General features: G+C 38.9%; 1 protein-coding gene across 2 annotated transcripts in view; it reads right to left on the bottom strand.

The window, feature by feature from the left end:
- The window catches only part of LOC127414769 (GDNF family receptor alpha-2-like), a 177,230-nt gene that overhangs the window by 77,599 nt on the left and 72,948 nt on the right, over window positions 1–26,683 (bottom strand). For both annotated transcript variants that reach the window (XM_051653036.1, XM_051653037.1), the window contains exon 4: window positions 3,537–3,948. In XM_051653036.1, the coding sequence (XP_051508996.1) occupies window positions 3,537–3,948 (412 nt within the window). The remainder of the gene's footprint in view (window positions 1–3,536; window positions 3,949–26,683) is intronic.

Here is a 26,683-nt window from a genome sequence, read left to right as displayed (position 1 = left end):
ATATAGAGTACTAGATAGGTCTATAACACATCCATGCCACACGTGAACAAATCACTCTAAAGAGTCCTCATTACTGCTGCTTCATAACTTTAGTTAACTGAAATATCTGATCTTACTTTCAAAGTGGTTTCATAGTGCTTCAAAGGCAAAACAAATAAATAAAAAATCAGTAGGGGAATATGCACTTCCCCTCATAAGTGAACCTATGCAGTTTATTTTAATTGAAGAATTTTATTATTTAAAAGCAAACAACAAGAACAGTGTGTGCTGTCCACTATGTAATGTGTACATGTGTGTGTTTATGTGTGTCTTTGTGTGCTTATTTCTTTTTCAATCATTCAAGGGAGTAGTCATGTAATTCCTCTACATTAATGCTCCAGTGGTTATGCATACGTGCTCAATGAACCCATGCCTTTAACAGCATCATTGCTAAATGCACATTACTACAAAGGGCCACGTTAACATCACAAGACCAAATAGTCTCAGTATTTCAAAGACATTCATTTGTATCAAATCCAAAATTAATTAATATTTTTTTCTTTGAAATGCTGTTTTCAACATTCCATTTGTTGTTTACACTATGTGGCTATGTCTGCTAAATTGCTGAGAATTAAAGATAACAGCACATTTACCCACATCTTCTAGGACTAAGTGTCTGGATGCTTCACTGTATCAGCAGTCTTAAAGCTAAATCCATTTGATGCCACTACTGTAATTTGCATGTAATATGCATGAAGGTTTTGGGTTTGTGAATGATCAGGCTTTCCTTCAAGCATCAGCACCAAATTCTCATTGCACTCATGTGGATGTGCCAAAACAGAGTCCTGTAGGAGGGATAATCAAAGCCCAAAGTGGTTGAAGCCTTAAAATGAGCCTTAATTAGACTGGAACATGACAAAGAGTAGTAGATGGAAATAGAAAGATCACCAACTGTAGCTGATTTGACTGACCCCAATATCTTGAATTTACAAAAAAGGGCCACAAGGGTAGATTGTAGGAATTTAGCCTTGAATGAATAGTTCACCCAAAAATGAAAAAAATAAATAAATTGTTCCACAGAAGAGACATCCGCCAATCTAAATTGTGTCAAGCAATTTTTGCGAATGAAGCACAATCTATAATTAGCCTAATTTACATAGAAATGAGGCATGTTTGCACAGAAAGGGATGAAAATAACTATATTAAAATACTCAAGACGCAGCACTGATTGCGCCTGCTTAAACTAGACTGCGGGTGGTTATTGAATAAGACACAAGTTTTTATAACACGCAGAAAAGTGGTGCAACTGTTTCGTGAATTCTCCCCTTAAACTTTTATTATAAAGTGTATTCTGACATTTCCGCAGAAAATGGCCCCATACGCATCCACAAGGCCTGGGTAAGCCACGAATATCCACTGACCTTAGAACCACCTCTGAAGGGGGTGAATTTAAATTTCAAGGCTAATTTCCTAGTGATTTCTGTACTGTTTTCAGTAAACATAGCAAAAGATTTTTAGAGGAACCGAGATACAGTATAAAAATCTAGAATATGTTCTAGAATTGATTATGCGCTCTTTTCCTGGCCACAACAAATCTGAGCATTTTCACATAAATTAAGGAATTTCATTGATAACAATGTTTATGCTTATTGAATCCAAAAACTATACACAATCTGTGACGTTTTCTGCACTCTTGGTCTGGTGTGCTGGCTCTATTTACTGCTGATCATTCCACTCATAGTATGCTTTATATTGTGTCAAGCAAAAACATTCAACATGTGTGTAAATATCAGCCTTCTCATCCTACAGCAGCCTAATTTCTTGACAGGTATTGACAGAGTAATCCAGAAATGGTCCAGTGGTAAGTGGCAGTGGATAAGCATGTGTTAATAAAATGGTTGGCTGTTAAATAACATGGAAACACAGTAAAAGTGGTGTACTAATGTCCTGTTCAGCCTAATTGAGCACTGTCTTGTCAATTAAGCAGAAAGTCTCTTCTGTTTCTAATAGATGGTTCTAAAAAATATGGCAAAGGCTCAAGGCACTAATAGACTAGTGAAAGAGCAGACTTTTATTTCAAAGCAACAGTAAATGAATTGGGTTTTATATTTGAGTATAGCCTTATTATAAGCTTATAATGAAATGAAAAAATAGTGGAAGGTATGTTTAAACAAACATCAAGGCATTAACTTTTCAGCCTTTTGGCTAAGATCAGGTGTAGTACCCAGTCTGTTTTTGGGGGTGCTGTGGTGTAGTGGTTAATGCTCAGGGCTGGTAATTGGAAGGCTGCTTGTTCAGCAAAGAGCGAGTCGTGAGCCAGCATGATTTTTCCCATGGACGAAGCACTTAACCCCTGATCCAGGAGGATTGTACCTGTTATGAGTTTATGGCGCAGTTCTATGGTACTGTGTGATGACATTGTGTGAAAGTTGCTGAAACGCTAAAATAAATAGATTCAAATACAGATTTAAATAATAAATATAAAGAAACTATATCTGCTGTAAAAATACATTTTTAGTTTATGAGAGTACCTTTTATGTTACTCTCTGCTTATGACAAATCGCTTGTGTAGTATCCAAAAAAGTATAGTGTGAGGTGGACACAGAATAAATCTCAAGTAAACAACTTTCACTTATATGAGATACCATTAGAAAACTTAAACTAAACTAAACTTTACACAAACGGCAGGCACTTTTTTTTTTTTTAAGTAAAAAAGAAGCTGCCCGTTCAGCCCGCTGCTAAAGCAGCCAGTTGTCTTTAAGACGTTGTAGGTGGCTGGATAAAATTTGTTATAATTTTTTTTATTTACACTGCAGTCAATCAAAAAAACTCTTTGAACCTCTTTATAAATGTATGATTATCTCTCAAAAAGTGTGTGTTTGTGTATGGATGGGGTCTGGGGGGCCATGTACAACCATTAAAAAGTAGCCGTGTTTTCAGACGAAATAATACTTTTTCCAAGAAACATTTAAATTGCAGTTATTTCAAAACATTATAGAACTTCTTTTTCCAGTGACACATTGTTTTTGAAGGGCTCTTAAAAGTGTGAAATCAACTTATTACCTATCTGTTGCCATTGACGAGTGATCTGTCACATGACAGCCAATCTGGGAACTGAGTGCCCTCGAGCAAAGATGGCAGCCTCCAGATCACGTATTTCCAAGGAACCTTGCGCTAGCTGAGCAGATGCCACTGAAATGTAGGGGAATGCTAATGGATAGCTTCAGCTCCAGGTATTTTAGAGCTTTATTTTAGAACATTCTTGCAACAGGCAATCTGTCTGTCCATACTAAACATAAAAATGCTGCACAACGCAGCACAATCACAGCCAATCAGAACATATTTGATGTTTTTTGTACTGTAATGAGAAGCTGGATTTTGGTCAATGATATTGTCCTAATCGCTCGTTATGGCTGGTTAAAAAGAGATACATTTTATTGTGTGCTGCTTTATGGCATTGCCTCTGGCTTGAATGCAAGTCATTTGGATAAAAGCATCTGCTAAATGGATACATTCAAATTCATGAAATGCACGCACATACACATTCACTGGCCTACCTGCAGTGTACATCCAGGCGGCAGGTGTTGCGAAGCTGAAGGCAGTTGGGTTTGCTCTTGTCCTGGTATGAGCAGTTAGGTACAATGACCTGTCTCCTTCTCTCTGCACAGGCCTGGTCCTTGCAGGAACAGAAGAGCAGCCCATAGCTGTACTGCGTGTCAACACGCTCAAAGAACTGACGCAAGGCCTTGTGGCAGCGCTTTCTGTTGCAGCTTTCCTGTGACTGAAGCTGAGTCTGCAAGGGTTGCTGTCCCTGCGCCTGTGCACGGGTGCAGGTGGAGATGTAGTTGGAGCGCTGACGCTTGCAGTTTTCATTTAGGTTACAGGCTTTGGTGGCATCCAGGCAGGGGTTACACGGACGGCTGGAATCTGAGCAGTGAGGCTGGCCTTTACCTGTGCCAGAATGTATGCCTATGAGAGGAGAACAGGAAAGCTAAGTGAGATACAGGGTTCCCAGAGTTGTGAAAACCTGAAAATTCAGGGACTTCTGAAATTTTGATTTTCAGGCCTGGAAAAGTATAATATAATATCTTAAAAAGGTCATAGAAATTTCAACAGTGAATATAACTATTCTAGTTATGATCAGCTCTAAAATATTTCATTGGTTAGAAACTGCTCCTTGTGAGTGTAATCTCTATGATATGATTTTTAAAAATCTTTATCTAGTAATCACAAACAACTAATTATTTGGAAATAATTAGGTCAAAAGAAGTTAGAACCCTTAAGATAGAATGTAAGGGTGTTTGTGAGAATTATATAAAGGAATTAAGGAATTGAGAGCTGAAATGCACATTAACCTTCACAACAATTTGCCATATTTTCATAATTTTTTAATAAAGGAAATAAAAAAAAACATTATTGAGGATTGTTCGAATCAGGGCGGTGAATAATCCCATGTAATCCCAAACTTTTTCCAGAGTGAGGTACTGACAAAAGAATGGCTATGAAATATTAGCTGTGCCCTTGCAAAGACTAAAATATGTATAAATGTATTATCTAAAACCCCACTGAAACCTAAAACTCCCATGAAGTGGCTTGACAAGCGTAGTTTCCTTTCCTGCGTTGACGTATTTCCTATTGAAAGAAGGTTGAGCAGGACACATGGAATTTGTTAGTTGGTTGAAGGTGGCATTAGAAAGAGAGACATTCTCATTCAATAAACTTTTACAGCGCTAGCAATCAATTACATTCAATAAAAAATATAAATTAAAAAAAAAATGTTTAAAATAATGGGAAAAAGGGAGGCAAGGATATATATCCAGCTGTGTAATGTCTTTAAGTGTTGCATTAAAGGCAGCTAAATTAAGCATTCAGAGCTTTCAGGAAGTATCAGCTGGAGACTGGGAGAAGTTCTGGACCTCTAAAGTGTATGAAGGTCAGCACTGATATGTTCCACTAATGGCATCTCCAGCCTTGACGGCAGCACTGCTGATTGGAGAGGGAGAGATGGAGAATGTGTGAGTGTATATGTGTGTGTGTGTGTGTGTGTGTGTAGAGAGTGAGAGAGAGAGAGAGAGAGAGAGAGAGAGAGAGAGAGAGAGAGAGATTCAAACTGATAAAACCCACAGGGCGTTGGTGTAACTTTGAGAACAGATGGTTTATCAGACCCCTTGTGGAGAATGAAAGCAAAATTTCAATTGTGAATAAACTGCTAATGATCTAAATGTCTGAGATGTTTACTCTAAATAAGTGGGAATATAATATTTATGTAAATAAAAAGGGAATAGGCAAACAAATTACCTTATGTGTTGGCAGCAAATGACTCGGGGATTTTCATCAACTCCTTTGAAGTTATTTTGAGACTGATTGATATTAAAAACCATCTTGATGTTTGTAGCAAGATTTATCTTGGCTATGAGTAGACATCACAGCTCAGAAGTCTTGTATTTACAAAGTAATGTTTAATAACTTATATTCAGATCCACATCATTAATTTGACATGTCAGTGTTTACATTAAACAAATCCTTACTTATTAAACACAAACCTCATCTGTGTAACAGCCATATTTGTACATTTTATGGGCATCTGGATTTCTGATTGCATCCTGAGCATAATGGTTAGAAGCAAATAATCAGGATTTCTCCTATATTTAATCATGAAATTACACTGATTGCTTCCGGGCTCAAGTTTCACTGCAATTAAGTACAGGAGGGACCCCCTAAATGCAATCAATACAATTTAGAGCAAGTGCAATCGATGCATATGGCCTCCCATTCTTGTAACTTCACTCCCTGAGCTTTTTCAGCTTAAAGTTTATCTCCCTGAGGACTAAGATTTTGAATTTGAAAATACAATCACAACAAACTACAAATGCCATGTTGAGCACCACACAAACTGCTTGTAAATCTATGGAGATTTAAACTGAGGCTATACAAGACAACAAGAGTATCCTGTAATAGGTGCAATCTTGTGTTCCAATGATAATAATAACCCTTTTAAAGATCTTGATCTGAAAACAAAAAGCCATCTGCAACAATGTGCATGTGGCTAGCAAAGGTTACCCAGATCTAAAAAATACTGTGTTGTTTTAGAGTATTTCTAAATTTGATTCAGTGGTCCACACTCTCTCTTGTGTGTGTGTGTGTGTGTGTGTGTGTGTGTGTGTGTGTCCGTGCGTGCGTGCATGCTTGTGAGAGAGCAATTTTTGGTATCTCACAGAGGAGGAAGAATCTGTAAATGAGGTATGAAATTGGTTGGTGGGAATGTGCATAAAAAGTGTCCATCGTCTGGAGGTCAGCGGATGGTGCAGCATAGACTGCACTCTGCATGCACAAACATTAATCTGGTTACAGCAAGGATAGGAACACAACAGAATCAAACAGGAAGTTAATGAGATATACAGATATCCTACGACATGTTTATAGACAGGGATTGTTTCTCTTCAAACAGGGGAATTGCACATTAATGAATTACAACCACTGATCGCATCGTTTATTTCCACACACTCATAGCATAGTTTTCTGTGAAATTATGTGTGTTGTGAAAAGCGCTATATAAATAAAAATGACTTGACTTGATGCTGTCCGCTTTGTTTGAGACCCGTTTCACTAAATTAATTATGCCAATCAGGTAACAGCACAAACACAGTCTCAAAATCTGGTCTGAACTTAATTGGAACAGCACAATTCCAGATCTTGTAGGTCAGATCTAAATTAAGTTATAAACATATGTTTGGGAGGAGCTAGTTCATCTAATCCTGCCAATCATAATTTCATAGAGTATACACCGATCAGCCACAACATTAAAACCACCTGCCTTATATTGCATAGGTCCCCCTCGTGCCATCAGTGTTTTTTGATTTTATTTTTTTGGCACCATTCAGAGTAAATTCTAGAGACTGTTGTGTTGGGTTAGGATGAAAACAGGGTGCATTTCAAAATGTTCTAAGACAGTGTAGACAGACAGCACACTGGAGGTTAAGTCATTCACTCAATAGGGAGCATCATGTAGCTCTCTATGCATTCAAGTGCATTCAATTCAAACTTCCTGTCAAAAGTTCAGTTTCAGGCTGCAGATAATGTTTGGACCACTTAACATGTTTGGCAGACATAGGACAATGGTAATCAGTACATAGATTCAGAATTTTCCATGCCAAATTTTATTTTAACATGGTTGGCAGTGATTGGATGATGCTGGCCATTACTTTGAATCAGAATTTATGCTAATTTCTGATGTAATGTCTGTAACGTTTCCAAAACATGAATAACAGAATATATATATATATATATATATATATATATATATATATATATATATATATATATATATATATTTATTTATTTTTTATGTATTTATTTATTTAGTTTTTTGGCATGTCTCTTAGGGGCTACTAGTTACAAATCAAAAAGGGGAATGGAAAATACTCACAGCAGTCACGCTCGAGTCTTGGGAGGTTAAGATTCAGGTTTTGAGGCACAAAAGTGGTGCAACAGTTTAGAGAACTCGCCCTTGAATGTGATAAAACATCAGAATGAAAGTACCGTAAATAACATCTGCAGTGGCTCATTTGGGTCAACAAAAACCCTTAGTGAAAATGAAAAGACAAAAAAAAAAAAAAAAGAAAGAAAGAAAAAAGTGACAATGGACTATACAGGATTTACAATTTTTACTTTCAGCAAGAATGCTAGAGGGCTGCCTTGTAATTTTGTAGCCTGTAAAACAAATTGAGACCAGAACTACCCAGCTGATGGCCCACAGGTCACAATTTCTGTAAGCACTATAATTTAATGAATAAGTTTGAGTTTATTTGGCATATGAGCCTGTTTCATATGCAAATACTTCAAAGAATACATACATTGCTGACGATTCATGGGTCTGTAATGTTTGAATAATGAGTAGATTTGTGTAATATATGGCTAAAACAACAGCAGGTTCACTCAAGGTTATTCACAGCTCTTGACACTGCCTGTATTGATTGCAATTAGGAGAAGTGGCAGAGTTTAGATGTAATCACCTCTGTGGTGCATGAGCTTGTTAGAAAGACTTTAGCGTGCTTCTGTCGCTGCAAAGAGAATGGCAAGCCTTTCTTTACTTCTCATTACTTATCTCTTTCAATTATAATACTTATTTGGGACAGAGATGAAGAAAGAGGTGTAATAGACAGAGAGGGATAAAAAATTCTGTCGGATGTACATTTTATTGTGCAACTTTTTAGTCTGGTGCACTTTACTGTAATTTTTTCCCCCCACTTATATAATTTAAGGTCCACTAATGTTTTTTTTTTTAAAAAATGTATTTTTTATGACAATTGTTCGACCCTTGGAATTAAAGCTGAAGTATGAAGAGTGTAATTTCTGAGCCACTAGCGCCACCAAACAGAAATTTGATTAAAAAAAAAAAAAGTTTTTCCACAATTTCGTAATTTTATTCCTCACGATATGACTATTGAGAGCATATAATTCTAAAGTATAAAACCCATTTTAACTTTAAAACTGTAATCATCAGCATGGACTGTAAAGCCACTATTGTTTTGTTGGTTTAATAATAAGTGGCTATGGCTTGGCTTGTTTGTGTAACGCCAACTATATCTCATACCCTACTGAGAGGTATGTCACATGGTAAGCAAAGTCTCATTAAGGCAACATAGATGTATGAATTTCAAATGTGCCATCACAGTTAATATAGCCAGCAGAAGAAGAAGAAGAAAAAAAAAATGAGCAGGGTAATAATAAGAAGAGAGAAGATAATATTGTCTTGCACTGAGGTTGTGTTGGCTATAGCAGTATTTTTCCTTTGAAGGAAAAGAGATTTATGGGCAGGGATTGGTTTCAGTGGCTGAAGGTTACATTTTACACTCTAACTTGTAAACAGTCTTTACAGTATAGAACAAGGATGTCAGAACTTTCATGTTCTCATAAAATGTAATGTTCAGTAACAATATATGCATGTTGCAACACTTAGGCTTAGAATTTCCAAGAAGTGTGATGCATTGAAGTATTTTTCCAGCCATTTTTACAGCATTGACGAACATACCATTGTGTATTGTGCTACAGTCTGAGCAAATGCATCTTGATAAAAATGGGTTTTACAGTTTGAGAGATAAAGTAACTTTCCATTTTGCTGTTCTTTGAGAACATATGTTCTCTTTGCTTATTTCAGTCAGAAATCTCTAGAAAGATTTCAGTGTCAGGTGTGAAAGCTTGAACTCACTGCTATCATTGGCTTGGCATGCATCACTGCATGTACACTGTAAAAAAATGAATCATTGGGGTTGTAATTGTAACAAAAAAGAGAGAATATTTTCAACAAATTAATCTATGTTTGTTCATTTACTTTGATATTTTAAATAACCTACTTAATATAATTAGTTGCAAACACAATTTTTATGGTTAAATATTGTATGTATTATCTTGAGTAATCTATACAAGGCTTTATAGGTGTGTGGATTTTCGATATAGTATTTAAGTTACATTTACTTAAAAGACTTGACTGTTGAATTTTAATGATGCAATTTGGTTTAAACAGCTGGAAACACATCTCTGCAGTGAACTTTGCCATGAGATACATGCGATTTTAAAGTCATTTTAAAGTTTTAACATATGAAGCTGCACTTATTACTGTAAAAGACTTAATTGTGATGGAGTGTATTGTTGTAACGCTAAGTGATTGTGCACAGTGTGTGTGTGTGTGTGTGTGTGTTCGTTCCTCGGGGCTTGCCGTTGGTGGGTTGTAATGCGTGCCAGATATGCAGCGGGCAGTTCAGTCGACAGTTGCAACGTGGTGCATCAAATAAATGCGAGAGAAGTTCTGTTCAAACTTTAACTTGTCTCCGTTTCTTGTTTTATTATATACAAGTGTTTAGGCGAACCCGATACGAACGCTCGGTTACATTTCCTATATCAAAACAAAGTTCTCGTCCCGGAGGAGTCAAAACAACAGAAAAATAAGTAAGAATCAAATTAGATAAGAACAAATTTACTTAAGAATGATTTAATGTTGTTACATAAGGTATGTTGAGGAAAATGCTTGTTAAATAAGCTGATTCATAAGTTTATGAGCCATGTATTTTAAGAATATTTGTTAACGCTAGTCCTGCCATAATCAATGATTACCTGCCACTTGAATTATGTAAACAATATAATTTTGGTTGAATTTTATATGAATTCAGCAAAGGAGCTTTAGTTGTGGACTCAATAATATGCTCAATATGTTCCTCTGTGTGTTTGTGTCAACGGTTTAGAATTCAGACATGAAAGAAACGATGCACGTTTTACGTACAATTTCAAATCTTTGTCAAGATTGCCGTGTGAGAGAGAGCGCCAAACTTAAAGAGGAAACTGGAAGATGTAAGCTGTAAGTCGTTATTTTATTTGTTTATTTTGTCATTTTTTAAGATATGAAGGAATAATTGACTGTAGAATTACTGAAAATTAATGCAAATTCGAGGTGTTAATCCGGACGCGAAGTGCAGCGACCGTTAGACCACGGGTGTGCATTCACTTTAAAAACTTGGACGGTTTTGATGAAGTTTTTCTGCTTTTGTTTGTTTTCTCAACACATTTTCAAGGTTTTCATCTTGGGTTGATCGCTTTCTGTATACCTGTAACTGAGTGATGCTGTGTTGCAGATGTGGGCATGAGAGAAATATGCCACATAACAAATTCAAACATTCGTGAAGGCTGAACCGCGGGAGACCTGTAACTGTAAGCACTTCTTTAAACTATTTTTATAATGTTAAATAAGCAATATTTGATGATGGACCAACACACCACCATGTGTTGTGCATTCAAAGGTGTGGAATCAATAATTCCGCTCATCCAAAGATTATCACATACAATTATTTTAGTAAATCTTTCAGATTTTCATTCTCACAGTGCTCTTCTTCAGGGTTTTACTACATTAATATTAACTGTACTATCCATGTCTTTAGCGAGGTTTTTTTTTTTGTTTTTGTTTTTTTGGCGGAATTGTTTTGTTAACTACAATTTCACTTAAAATTTCAATTTACAAATTCCTTATAGTAAGCATGGTTTTAATAAAATAATATTGTAGTAAATGACTGTAGTAATCTGTAACGTTGTTGGCTGCTGACAATGATGGCAATGACGAAGATGAAGAACCCAAGTGCAGTTTATTTACAAAAGTGAATGCCCTAACTATACACGTGAACTAAACAAACTTGACAAAAACCTGACTTGATATAAACTTGGCTTGACATCAACGTGGCCTGACATAAACATCTACACTCACATTCATTCAATACTTGACCACTAGACAATGCAAACATGAGGGCTTAAATATAAGACATGGGAGAACATAAACCAATGAACAAACAGAACTCATAACAAGCTAATTAAACAAACCAATGAAAACATGACACATGAACATGGAGGGAAAACATAAATCACATGACAAGGGAAACAGGAACTAAACATTTCAAAATAAAAGACATGAATCAACAAAATACACATGACATATCCCCCCCACTAAGGGGTGGCTCCCGACACCCCAACACATAAACAAAACACGTAAAACATGACATAAATTCAAAGTTCTGTAGGGAGCTGGGGGGGGGGGTGGTGGGGTGGGGGGTGTGTCTTGAGGCGTGGGGCGTGGTAGAGTCCTTGGAGGGTGGAGCCATGAGAGGCTCGAGGGGCGGAGCCATGGAAGGCGGAGCCGTGAGAGGCTCGAGGGGCGAAGCCATGGAACTTGGTGCCCGGAGAGTAGCCGAAGACTCGAAAGGCCAGGGTGGAGCCGATGGCAGGGAGGACCAAGGCAGTGCTAGAGGCTCGGAGGAGCAAGGTGGAGCTGGGGGATTGGAAGACTGAGGTGGAGCCGGTGGGACTGAGGACCAAGGTGGAGCTGACAGATCGGAGGGACGAGGCACAGCCAGAGGATCGGAGAGCCAAAGCGGAGCCAGGTGACCAACAGACCAAGGAGGAGCCGGAGGGATGAGGGACCCCGGCAAAGCCGACAGGCTGAAGGACCGCAGTGGAGCCGAGGGAACGCAGAGCTGAGGCAATGTCGAGGGACTGACAGGCCAAGGCAAAGTCCAGGGCTCGGAGGGTCCAGGCGGGGTCAGAGGGCCGAAAGTTCCCCTTGCCTGCTCAGGAGAACGAAGGATGGGTATAAGGGTGGGAACCATCTCCAGGTCCAACTGCTCAGGTGTGGCTGTGACGTGGCATGGAGCAGGCTGAGGCGTTGCTGTGACGTGGCATGGAGCAGGCTGAGGCGTTGCTGTGACGTGGCATGGAGCAGGCTGAGGCGTTGCTGTGACGTGGCATGGAGCAGGCTGAGGCGTTGCTGTGACGTGGCATGGAGCAGGCTGAGGCGTTGCTGTGACGTGGCATGGAGCAGGCTGAGGCGTTGCTGTGACGTGGCATGGAGCAGGCTGAGGCGTTGCTGTGACGTGGCATGGAGCAGGCTGAGGCGTTGCTGTGACGTGACATGGAGCAGGCTGAGGCGTTGCTGTGACGTGACATGGAGCAGGCTGAGGCGTTGCTGTGACGTGACATGGAGCAGGCTGAGGCGTTGCTGTGACGTGACATGGAGCAGGCTGAGGCGTTGCTGTGACGTGGCATGGAGCAGGCTGAGGCGTGGCTGTGACGTGGCATGGAGCAGGCTGAGGCGTGGCTGTGACGTGACATGGAGCAGGCTGAGGCGTGGCTGTGACGTGACATGGAGCAGGCTGAGGCGTGGCTGTGACATGGAGCAGGCTGTGGCGTGGCTGTGACATGGCATGGAGCAAAAGATGGCGCTAGCTCAGCGACCATGACTAGAAACTCTGGCTTGGCGGCCATGACGTGGAACTCTGGCTTGGCGGCCATGACGTGGAACTCTGGCTTGGCGGCCATGACGTGGAACTCTGGCTTGGCGGCCATGACGTGGAACTCTGGCTTGGCGGCCATGACGTGGAACTCTGGCTTGGCGGCCATGACGTGGAACTCTGGCTTGGCGGCCATGACGTGGAACTCTGGCTTGGCGGCCATGACGTGGAACTCCGGCTCGGCGGCGGCCATGTCGTGGACCTCCGGCTCGGCGGCGGCCATGTCGTGGACCTCCGGCTCGGCGGCGGCCATGTCGTGGACCTCCGGCTCGGCGGCGGCCATGTCGTGGACCTCCGGCTCGGCGGTGGCCATGTCGTGGACCTCTGGCTCGGCATCCGCCTCCCCCACAGTGAACGTAGAACCAATGATCTGCAGGGCGAGGTCGATATACTGAGCGAGGGTAAGGGTACTCTTACCGCCTGGCATCAGAATGGAGATTGGCTCAGTCCAAACCGGAAACAGTCTTTGAGTGCAACCTCATTAAAGTCCACCTGGAAGGCCAGATCGCAAAAGTCCTCCACATAGTCCTCCAGGGGTCGATTCCCCTGACGTAGGCGCAGAAGTCGAACTGCTGGGTTCATGGTTGGGTCAAGTATTCTGTAACGATGTTGGCTGCTGACAATGATGGCAATGACGAAGACGTGAAGATGAAGAACCCAAGTGCAGTTTATTTACAAAAGTGAATGCCCTAACTATACACGTGAACTAAACATAAACATAAACATGAACTTGACATAAACATGACTTGATATAAACTTGGCTTGACATAAACGTGGCCTGACATAAACATCGACACTCACATTCACATTCATTCAATACTTAACCACTAGACAATGCAAACATGAGGGCTTAAATATAAGACATGGGAGAACATAAACCAATGAACAAACAGAACTCATAACAAGCTAATTAAACAATAAACCAATGAAAACATGACACATGAACATGGAGGGAAAACAGAAATCACATGACAAGGGAAACAGGAACTAAACATTTCAAAATAAAAGACATGAATCAACAAAATACACATGACACAATCATGGTTAATATTGTGGTTCTGGTTTTACCTCAAATACCATGGTTTAACTATGCTTACTAAAACCTTGGGTAGTTTTTGCAAATATCTGACAGTGTTTGTCTTTTTTCTTTACTTTGATAAGACTTCTCAGTTTTGAATCCTGACTCCACTTCAAAGCTCGAGGAGAACTGGGTTGCTGTGTTTAAAGACAAGATCCTGCACTTTGCCAACAGAGAGAAGTGGCTCTTCATCTGCTTTCCAATGTGGAAACTATTGACAGCAGGTATTGGGAATAAAGAACATTATCTGTATTTAAGAGAACAGCAAGACTGTGCTGTCATTCAGGTTTAACTATTTAAATTATATAAAGGAAATAGTTTACCTCAAATTAAAAATTCTGTCATTACTTACTCGCACTCATGCCATTACACACCAAAGGCGAAACTGCTTTTATGTTCATTTTGGTGGTTGACAGACTGGCCACTATGTCCTGACATCGTATGCAAAAAAAAATAAAATAAAAAAAAGATATTTAAAGAACATGAAAACATTTTTCAATTTTTGGTTCATTGAAAAAATAACAACATACAGGTTTAGTACAGCATGAGGTTAAAGTAAAAAACTAATCAAGAGTAGGATTCATACTAAGAGTAAGTGATGATAAAATGTTCATTTTGGGGTGAACTATTCCTTTAAGAAACTTTATATAAATTAATTTCACATCACACATCCAAATATCATAGCAGTCAAATTTTCTTAACAAGATTTCAACTTTTTTAGTTTACACTGAACAATTGTATGTTCTCGTTTTATTTTAGACAAACAAGTTGACATCACCTTTCTGGTCCCTATTGTGCTCTCAACACTGATACATGATTGGAATGAAAATGTTTGGACCAAGCTTCACAGGAACCAGCAAAGCCTACATTGACATGCAGCCTGTAAGTTAACACAGACATTTCTAAAATCATAGAATTAAATACTTACACATTTGCATGTACACATACCCACGCTCCATTGCATGATGCCCCACTATTAAAACTGCCCTTAGATCTAGCAATATCCTGAAAAATGCGTTTTATGTGTCACAAACAGTATGCCATTGCTCAGCTGTTTCTAACTTCTTTTTGGCTCAGAGCGAAGGTTAAAAAATAACTTCTCAGTGAGTATACCAGGGCCATTAGGGAAGCCTTCAGTAGGAAATACAGTAACACTACATTAAGGTTCTAGGCCTATTTGTTAACATCAGTAAATGTATTTCTTGCCCATGATCCATCTGCAGAGCACTGTACATGTACACTACTCATGCACACATCAGAATCAGAATGAGCTTTATTGCCAAGTATGCTTACACATACAAGGAATTTGTCTTGGTGACAGGAGCTTCCAGTACACAATACAAAAACAGCAACAAAACTTTTAAAAATAATTAAAATTGAATAAAAATTAGATAAATATTGAAAAGAAAAAAGTATATATAGAATACACAATAGACTATATATATATATATATATATATATATATATATATATACAGGTGCATCTCAATAAATTAGAATGTCGTGGAAAAGTTCATTTATTTCAGTAATTCAACTCAAATTGTGAAACTCGTGTATTAAATAAATTCAGTGCACACAGACTGAAGTAGTTTAAGTCTTTGGTTCTTTTAATTGTGATGATTTTTGCTCACATTTAACAAAAACCCACCAATTCACTATCTCAAAAAATTAGAATACATCACAAACATTTTTAGTGAATTGTTGGCCTTCTGGAAAGTATGTTCATTTACTGTATATGTACTCAATACTTGGTAGGGGCTCCTTTTGCTTTAATTACTGCCTCAATTCGGCGTGGCATGGTGGTGATCAGTTTGTGGCACTGCTGAGGTGGTATGGAAGCCCAGGTTTCTTTGACAGTGGCCTTCAGCTCATCTGCATTTTTTGGTCTCTTGTTTCTCATTTTCCTCTTGACAATACCCCATAGATGCTCTATGGGGTTCAGGTCTGGTGAGTTTGCTGGCCAGTCAAGCACACCAACACCATGGTCATTTAACCAACTTTTGGTGCTTTTGACAGTGTGGGCAGGTGCCAAATCCTGCTGGAAAATGAAATCAGCATCTTTAAAAAGCTGGTCAGCAGAAGGAAGCATGAAGTGCTCCAAAATTTCTTGGTAAACGGGTGCAGTGACTTTGGTTTTCAAAAAACACAATGGACCAACACCAGCAGATGACATTGCACCCCAAATCATCACAGACTGTGGAAACTTAACACTGGACTTCAAGCAACTTGGGCTATGAGCTTCTCCACCCTTCCTCCAGACTCTAGGACCTTGGTTTCCAAATGAAATACAAAACTTGCTCTCATCTGAAAAGAGGACTTTGGACCACTGGGAAACAGTCCAGTTCTTCTTCTCCTTAGCCCAGGTAAGACGCCTCTGACGTTTTCTGTGGTTCAGGAGTGGCTTAACAAGAGGAATACGACAACTGTAGCCAAATTCCTTGACATGTCTGTGTGTGGTGGCTCTTGATACCTTGACCCCAGCCTCAGTCCATTCCTTGTGAAGTTCACCCAAATTCTTGAATCGATTTTGCTTGACAATCATAAGGCTGCGGTTCTCTCGGTTGGTTGTGCATCTTTTTCTTCCACACTTTTTCCTTCCACTCAACTTTCTGTTAACATGCTTGGATACAGCACTCTGTGAACAGCCAGCTTCTTTGGCAATGAATGTTTGTGGCTTACCCTCCTTGTGAAGGGTGTCAATGATTGTCTTCTGGACAACTGTCAGATCAGCAGTCTTCCCCATGATTGTGTAGCCTAGTGAACCAAACTGAGAGACCATTTTGAAGGCTCAGGAAACCTTTGCAGGTGTTTTGAGTTGATTAGCTGATTGGCATGTCACCATATTCTAATTTTTTGAGATAGTGAATTGGTGGGTTTTTGTTAAATGTGAGCCAAAATCATCACAATTAAAAGAACCAAAGACTTAAACTACTTCAGTCTGTGTGCATTGAATTTATTTAATACACGAGTTTCACAATTTGAGTTGAATTACTGAAATAAATGAACTTTTCCACGACATTCTAATTTATTGAGATGCACCTATATATATATATATATATATATATATATACATATACATACACACACATACATACATATACATACACACACACATACACATGTAGTGCAAATCTAAATACAAATCGGTTATATACAGTGCAAGGGAATGTAATCGCAGAAGAGGTAGGATGTGTTGGATAATATAAAAAGACTAAGCTGTGTATTGCACATTAATTATTGATCAAAGGAGCAGTATTAACAGTTCATGAGATGGATAGCCTGGGGGAAAAAAAACGTTCCTCTGCCTGACGGTTCTGGTGCTCAGAGCTCTGAAGCGTCGGCCAGAAGGCAAACGTTCAAAAAGGTAGTGGGCAGGGTGAGTGGGGTCCAGAGTGATTTTTCCAGCCTTTTTCCTCACTCTGGAAGTGTATAGTTCTTGAAGGGGGGGGGGCAGAGGGCAACCAATAATCATCTCAGCAGTCCGAACTGTCCTTTGTAGTCTACTGATGTCTGATTTCGTAGCTGAACCAAACCAGACAGTTATTGAAGGGCAGAGGACAGACTCAATGACCGCTGAGTAGAACTGTATCAGCAGCACCTGTGGCAGGTTGAACTTCCTCAACTGGCGAAGGAAGTACAACCTCTGCTGGGCCTTTTTCACAATGGAGTCAATGTGGGTCTCCCACTTCATGTCCTGTGAGATGGTAATGCCCAGGAACCTGAATGACTCCACTGCTGCCACAGTGCTGTTTAGAATGGTGAGGGGGGACAGTGTCGGGGGGGGGGGGGGTGGGTTGTGGGGTTCCTCCTAATGTCCACAATCATTTCCACCGTTTTGAGCATGTTCAGCTCAAGGTTGTTTTGACTGCACCAGACAGCCAGCTGTTTAACCTCCCTTCTGTATGCAGACTCATCGTCATCTCGGATGAGGCCGATTTCCCCTGTCTCACAAGCTGCTGCCTGTCTGTCAGAAAGCTGGTAATCCACTGACAGATAGATGTGGGAACAGAGAGTTGGTGTAATTTAGTCCGGAGAATAGCTGGGATGATGGTGTTGAAAGCAAAACTGAAGTCCACAAAAAGGATCCTTGTATATGTCCCTGGTCTGTCCAGATGTTGCAGGATATGATGCAATCCCATGTTTACTGCATCATCCACAGACCTGTTTGCTCGATAAGCAAATTGAAGGGGATCTAGAAAGGGTCCAGTGATGTCCTTCAGGTGGGCCAACACCAGTCTATCAAATGACTTCATAACCACAGACGTCAGGGCGACAGGTCTGTAGTCATTAAGTCCTGTGATTTTTAGTTTCTTTGGGATGGGGATGATATCGGAATGTTTTAAGCAGCATGGGACTTCACACTGCTCCAGTGATCTATTGAAGATCTGTGTGAAGATGGGGGCCAGCTGGTTAGCACAGGATCTAAGATATGCAGGTGAAACGCCATCTGGGCCCTGTGCTTTCCTTATCCTTTGTTTCCGAAAGACACGGCTCACATCATCTTCACATATCTTAAGTGCAGGTTGAGTAGCAGGAGGGGGGAGGAGGGGTGTTGCAGGAGGTGTTGGTGTTTGTGTGAAGTAAAGGTTAGAGTGGGTGTGGGGTGTGAGATTGGGCCTTTCAGATCTACAGTAGAACACATTCAGGTCGTCAGCCAGTTGTTGGTCCACCACAGGGTTGGGGGTAGGAGTCCTGTAATTCGTAAGTTGTTTCATGCCACTCCACACTGATGCAGGGTCGTTAGCTGAAAACTTGTTTTTCAGCTTCTCAGAGTATCTTCTTTTAGCCACTCTGATTCCTTTATTCAGTGTGTTCCTGGCCTGATTGTACAAGACTTTATCCCCAACTCTGTAAGCATCCTCTTTGGCCTGATGAAGCTGCCTGAGTTCCGCTGTAAACCATGGTTTGTCATTGTTAAACGTTAAATTGGTCCTAGTAGGAATGCACATATCCTCACAGAAACTGATATATGATGTAACAGTATCTGTGAGCTCGTCCAGGTCTGTGGATGCAGCCTCAAAAACACTCCAATCAGTGCAGTCAAAGCAGGCTTGTAGTTCCAGCTTTGCTTCGTTGGTCCATCTCTTTACAGTCCTTACTGCAGGCTTAGCAGATTTTAATTTCTGTCTCTAGGTTGGAAGAAGATGAACCAGACAGTGATCAGATAGTCCCAAAGCTGCTCTAGGAACAGAGCAATATGCATCCTTTAATGTTGTGTAGCAATGATCCAGTATGTTCCTGTCTCTGGTGGGGCATGTAATGTGCTGTTTGTATTTTGGCAGTTCACGGGTGAGGTTGGCTTTGTTAAAATCCCCAAGAATAATAATAACTGAGTCCGGGTATTGTTGTTCTGTTTCTGTGATTTGATCAGCCAGCTGTTGCAGCACCGTATTCAAACACGCATTTGGCGCGATATAAACACTCACCAGAGTAAACGAGGAAAACTTCCGCGGCGAGTAGAAAGGCTTACAGTTAATAAAGAGCGCTTCCAAATTAGGACAGCACATCTTCTTTAACGTTGTTACATCTGTACACCAACTTTCATTGATATAAAAGCATGTTCCACCACCTCTCGTTTTTCCTGTTAACTCCGTGATGCGATCCGCTCTGAACAGCTGGAAGCCCGGCAGATGTAACGCGCTGTCCGGAATGGCTTCACTCAGCCAGGTTTCTGTGAAGCACAAGGCAGCAGAGGTTGAAAAGTCCTTGTTTGTGCAGGTGAGGAGATGTAGTTCATCCGTTTTGTTAGGAAGAGAGCAGAGATTCGCAAGATGAATGCTCAGCAGCGTTGTTCGAAAGCTCCGCCGACAGAGCTTGACCAGCGAGCCTGCTCGTCTCCCTCGCCTGCGTCTCATAGTCTCTTAAACAACACAGCCGCGCCTCTGACTAAAATGTCAAACAAAACGTCCGAATATTCAAAATCTGGGAAAAGATTGACTGGTATATGCTGTTGAATGTTGAGCAGTTCATCTCTGGTAAAACTGACTGGAAAAAGATTACTAAACACAGGACAAACAAACAAAAACAACAAAACAATAGAAGCACTCTACACCAAGGCGGCCATCCGCAGCGCCATCATGCTATATATATGACGAGAGAATTATCTTTTTTGAGGTGAACTTTTTTTAACCACTGAGTGTTCACATTAATGCATTTCATAAATTTACATTAACCCAAAATAGTGTTCTTTGCTACTTTAATGTAGTTAACTAATGTTAACAAATACAAAGTTATTTAAAAGTGTTACTGAAAATATTAAATACTTTAGAAGAAGCACTAGTAAGTCATGAGAACTGTGTCAGATGCAATGATTTTACTGCTCCTAAAGATGTGTACTTAAATCTTTATACTTGGTTGCATTGATAATGCATTGATACACAGTCATTTCTGATTTTACAGGTTGGAACTAGTGGCTAATTTCCTGCACCGTGCAAAAGATGACATTTTTCCATACACACTGATGCTTGGAGAAAACAGTCAGTGCTTTCAAGCATTTGTTGTCATTCACTGAGAAGCGCTTCAACAAAATACATTGCAGGGCACAGTAGACATTTGCTTCAAAGCGTTCTACATCTTAAATATTAATTACCCCAAACTGCAAATGTAAATTAATTTCTACTGACTGAAAATACATTTCTACCTTTTTAAATTGTTATTGTAGTCTGCCTGCCTCTCACTCACTGTGTGGTTGTGGTAAAGTGATTTTGATGACCAAGAATTCTGTTTTATGACTTTGCAGCAAAGTTAGTGACGACAACAGTCCAAAACTTGGGATAGTCATTAAGGGGAGCAGAGGTTTATACTGATGTTTCAGATGTAAAACAAATGTACCTTTAGGTTTTTTTTTTTGGCATACACACACACACACACACACATACACACACACATATATATATATATATATATATATATATATATATATATATATATATACATATATATTCATTTGTGTTCACAGTCTTCAAGTATGTCTTTTTAGTCATGTTTTATTGTGTTTTAGTGTGGCATTTTAGTTCAAACGTTTTTTTTATTTTTTTATTTTTTCGTTTATGTAAAAATTGCTAATTAAATAAGAGCTAACAATTTTTGCAAATTCCACTTAATTATGAAGTTTGCAAAATGCATTTGTCTTTGCTGCTGTCATTTTTGTTTTTACATTTTTGTGATGTTGCTAAAAATGTAAACTTCACAGGTACTATTTTCTAAACTTTTAGTGTTTAACATTGACCAAATGTAAATGTAGTTCATGTTGAAATAATAGGTACTAATACCAAACCTGTTTCTTCGTACTCCCATTTGTGTTTTAGTCTATTAGTAGGTGTTTTTGTTTTTCTATTTTTCTTGGATACAATTGCAAATGTATTGCTATTGAAATGTTTAATACATTCCTAAAATTGTAATATGAATAAATATTTAGAATTTCTTTTGAAACACTTGAGTATACTTTTTATAATAAATAGGCTATATTAGGAAACTTGGAATATAAATTAAATGCACTGAAAATCAAGTTAAAACTAACTTAATCTGTGTAACCTATCTGAAAAAAAAGTAAATATTACTTGATAATGGTAGTTCCCAACAAGATAAATATTGCCTTTATAACTTAATGTATGTAAAAATGGCCTGCAAATTGATAAATTTGAGTTGGCATTACATGTGAAATCTAATATGTCAAACTAAAATGTGTTAAGTTCAAAATACTCAAAAAGCTGTTTTTTTTTTTTTTTTTTTTGGTTTTTTTTTTTGAGTAAAACCAGCACAGTGTTTTATACAGTGTAGCAATCAACTTATCTCCCCCAAAGGCTCAGCCCTGCAAATACACCCTATCATTTTCAAAGCATAACGCTTAATAAAGAAATAGCTTGGGGCAATACAGAATAAATTAATTACAAATATTAAGGTTTTAAATAGGTGAACTGCATAACTTGTCTTAATAATGACTTTAACGAAAAACATATATATTTTTTTTTTTACATTTCTTTATTTATGTATTCCAGTGTGCATACTTGCCCATGTGCACATTGTGCAAATATGGGTGTGTATGTGTGTGTGTGGCTTTATGTGTTTTTGTGCGCGTGCATGGGCACATTTAGGCACTGCGTGTTCTGCATTTTAGTAGAAAGCTCATAAAGTCTTGTTTTATTACTCCTACTATTATTACCATCTTTTCTTTTTTGGCCTGCTGTGACAGTAATGGTCGGCCATGACTATAAGTGTGTACCTCTTTTACAGCACAGTTACATACTTCAGTATAATATAATTTATATTCTTGAACTCATGTCACTCGCAGTGTTATTTGTAGTATATTATGGGCAGAAGAATGAACAATTGCTATACAAAATGACTTAAATTCAGGATCTACACAGTAAATTCTGCAACGTCATAAATGAAAGACTCTTCTCTGCTAACGCCAAACAAACGTGAAAAGAGTACATTAAAAGCTGCTCTGTTGAGTGTCAACTGTCTTGAGAACAAAGAGAGTTCTGTGGACACACCAAGATTCCTCCTCGTCCATGTTGTATATCAAGAATTCCCTGAACGTTAATGATCATCACATGACATAAAAGCCATTTTCTGAAGAAACCTCCATGGAAACCATGAGATTCCAAATCTAAGACACTCCTTTGTCCTTCACTATCATCAATTTACACTTAAAAAAACAGACTAAGGGAGCATGAGACATTTCCTGTGGAATGCCTGACCGTCATATGCTAAAAACTCACCCAAGACAAAAAAACTCACCTTAATCTAGGAAATTTGACACAATCACAAATCTTACTTTACTGTAATTTTATCTTGCACATAATCTGCAAAAGTGCCTAGAATGCTCATTCAAGGTTTAACCTAATAATAACCCTGACAATTATGCATTTCATAAAGTGAAATGTATTATTCATGTTTAAAACGAACAAACTAATTAGAAGGAAGTTTTACCATGCAATGTAACGGAATTATAACTGTAATTTAATAATAAAGTATGTCATGTTTCATATGTAAATGCTGTTTATGTAGAGAATGTTGATGTTAACAGATGTCATGTCTCATGCACCAACTTCATATAAAATGTATGATTGGAACATACTTTTTTGAGTAGGAATTTTTAAAAAACCTTTACACAAAGGATTGTAAATCAACTTTGAAAAGGAGGGCAAGAGGTGACCATGTGACTCAGCAGAAGATACTTCTGACTGGCTCGAGACACCTTTAGGGTGTGGCCAACCTCAACTAAACAAAACCTCCCCACCAAGGACAAACTCTCCCTTTTACTCTTGCTATCTTCTCCTCTCTCCACGCTCTTGCCCTCTTCCCTCTGGGCTCTTAGCCCTTCTTCGGCTGGCTTCACTCCATCTGCCCAGGATCAACACAATGTAGAGTGTCCAGGAAAGTTCGGAACATAAAGTTCAGAGGAAGCTCTTCTCTTCTCTGTGCTACGACTCACACACGTGATGGGGAGTCGCGAGTCTCCCTCGCTTCAAAGCCCTGCCTCATCATTCCAATCCACGATCTTAACAGAGGTTCAAAACATCGACGGAACAACCCAAACTTTTTATGAAGAGCCAAAGAACCAAAGCAACACAAGGAAACACAAGTACATCTCCAAACTTTCGCTGAAAGTGCTGGTGTCTCTTTAATATCATTTTAACCCAATTGCAAATTGAGGTATTTATTCTAAATTAAGTATCGATGGTTCCCAAGGCATTGTCTATAGACTCCATGAAGTTCAATTTTCTCTGTACAAATCATTTCCATTCACCTTCTGTTACAACTCACTCACCAACCTTTTTATGTTTTTATATATGTGTTAGTTAGTTTGATGACAGATTAGCAATAAAGTCTTGTTTGTATTCAAAGATAATTTGATTGTAGTATATTTTGATGAATAATCTCGTCACTTGATTTTTTAAAAAGATCTGCGCTCCAAAGCTCGAACCATATCTAAACATATTTATGATATTATTTTCAATAGCTATGAGAATAGTATTACTCTAAAGAGTTAACAGATGCATCTTATCAACTCAGCATGGCTGAGTGATTAGACGTATACCGTAATTCTTTCAATTTGTGAATTAATCATAATTCCAGTATTAAGCTAATTTCATACATATAAATTGTGAGTGGATACAACGAGCCTGTTATTATATTTTAAATGGTGGAGAATCTTTATTCATTTTTCTAATCTGATCATTTGTCATTTATTCTTCTTATAATAGTGGTCAAACGCAGCTAATTCCATTATACAATTTCCTACATATTGTTGGTGATATGCAAAGCCACTAATTTCCTACATATTAATGGTGGAGGTATGTGGGCACTTTTAATCCATACCGTGTACATCTATACTACCAAATTTCCTTACATATTATTAGGGGTTCAAGCCCGGAGGGCTGAAACCCTATTGTATTTGTCAGGATTTGTATTATTATTATTATTATTATTCTCCCCTAAAACTGATCGTGTAGACCAAACCATAAGGCCTAGAGATATGAAACTTTGGGAAATGGTAGTACTCACACAGCTTAGACAAACACATATTCTTACCCCGATTGGCCAATAGGTGGCACTATAACAAAGGCAAATGAGTTTTGGGCCATAACTCCTGAACTGCAAGGGCTAGAATCAAAATTATCTTTTCCTTTGAATCCTTCAGTCAAGCCCTACAAAATATATCTCCGATTTTATTTCCATCGAATTTTTTTCTGACAATTTGAATTTCTTGAAAAACATACTTTTTCGAACTCCTCCTAGACCATAGGTCCGTTCGGCACGAAATTTGGTATACATCATCTACAGCCCCCCCGCCCCCCTGACAAAAATGTATCAAAAGAATTTCGATACATAAAATTGTCCCGAAGATATAAATTATATAATTCATTTGATTTAACATAATAGTAACTGATCAATATCTACACAACTCAAACTCCAAATGTAACCAAACCTGGTATACATAGTCAACAGCACATTTAGAAGATTTCAGCAAAGCTTTGTACAATTCCACCCCTAAGGGGTGCTACAACTAAAAACATAACTTCGCAGCCGTTTGAGTGACAAAGTTCAAATTAAATATGCATCTTTGGTTCAAATGCTAGCATATTCTTAAGAAATAGATTCGACAAATCAACAAAAATGTCTGCCAATGGCCAATCAAATTTCAGCACCTTATAACTCATATTAGGAATGCCGAGGGTTATGGAAATTACTATACAATTTGCTAATAACTCCAGAATGGTATAGGCTACAATAAAAACCTGTAGCTTCTCTGAATCCATCAGTGCCCCCCAGTGATATGGTCACATGGATTTCCATTCTCATAAGACAATTGTTTTTTTATCATGTATATTTTTTTTAAAAACCTACTTTTTCGAACTTGTCCTAGGCCGTTTGTCTGATTCGTACAAAACTTGGTATACATGATCTAAAGACCCTCCAGACAAAAATGTATCAAAATACTTTTGATATGTCAAATTGTTCTGAAGATATAATCAAATATATTTTGGGCTGTGGCCCACAATAACTAATTGGCCTGTATCTTGTGAGCAGTGGTGGATTTAGGCACGGGCGACATGGGCAGTTGCCCAGGGCGTCATCTTGCGGATGCGCGGCATGGGGTGCCCTGAACTTCACCAGCCATCTCATCTACAAACACTCCACCCCCCCACCCCCCTCCCCCCACCCCAGTGGAGGAGGGGGGTGAGGTGGCATGCTGAAGCGTGTTTTGCCCAGGGCACCATACAAGCAAGAACTGCTACTGCTTGTGGGCACAATTTTCAAACTTAACAAAACTTAGTATAGATGCACAAAAACAAAACAAAAAATCTGAGGAAACATGCAAAATTTCATCAATCTGACAGAGCTATAACATAAGAAATAGCTATTTTTACAACAGTAATTGATGCTGTACATAAATAGGCTGTTGTACATTTTTGTCCACCAGAGGGAGCCACACGACAAGAAATATCTTCAAAGAATACTAACAGTTATATTTTGCCATTAGCCACTCCTTGTAAATCAGATAAATAGTTAAATTAACAGCTTTTTTCTTCTTAATTTCTTCTTTGGAAGAATAGCTTCTGTTGTTCTTATTTGTCAGTTGTTTGGAGAAAAGCGTCTGCTTAATGAAGAAAGGTAATAAGCATGCATACAATTGAAGTCAAAAGTTTACATACACTTAGGTTGAAGTCATTAAAACTAATTTTTTAACCACTCCACAGATTTTATTTTAGCAAACAATAGTTTTGGCAAGTCGTTTAGGACATCTACTTTGTGCATGACACAAGTAATTTGTCCAACAATTGTTTACAGACAGATTTATTTCACATTTAATTGACTATGTCACAATTCCAGTCAGTCAGAAGTTTACATACACCAAGTTAACTGTGCATTTAAGCAACTTGGAAAATTCCAGAAAATTATGTCAAGCTTTAGACAATTAGCTTCTGATAGGAGGTGTACTGAATTGGAGGTGTACCTGTGGATGTACTTTAAGGCCTACCTTCCAACTCAGTGCCTCTTTGCTTGACATCATGGGAAAATCAAAAGAAATAAGCTAAGACCCAGAAAACAAATGTGGACCTCCACAAGTCTTGTTCATCCTTGGGAGCAATTTCCAAATGACTGAAGGTACCACGTTCATCTGTACAAACAATAGTACACAAGTATAAACAGCATGGGACCATGCAGCCATCATACCACTCAGGAAGGTTACGCATTCTGTCTCTTAGAGATGAACGTAGTTTGGTGCGAAAAGTGCAAATCAATCCCAGAACAACAGCAAAGGACCTTGTGAAGATGCTGGAGGAAACAGG

This window comes from Myxocyprinus asiaticus, chromosome 24 (genome assembly GCF_019703515.2).
Source record: "Myxocyprinus asiaticus isolate MX2 ecotype Aquarium Trade chromosome 24, UBuf_Myxa_2, whole genome shotgun sequence".
Lineage (NCBI taxonomy): Eukaryota > Metazoa > Chordata > Actinopteri > Cypriniformes > Catostomidae > Myxocyprinus > Myxocyprinus asiaticus.
Note: the sequence above shows the minus strand (reverse complement) of the source record. Positions and strands in the feature narration are given on the sequence as shown.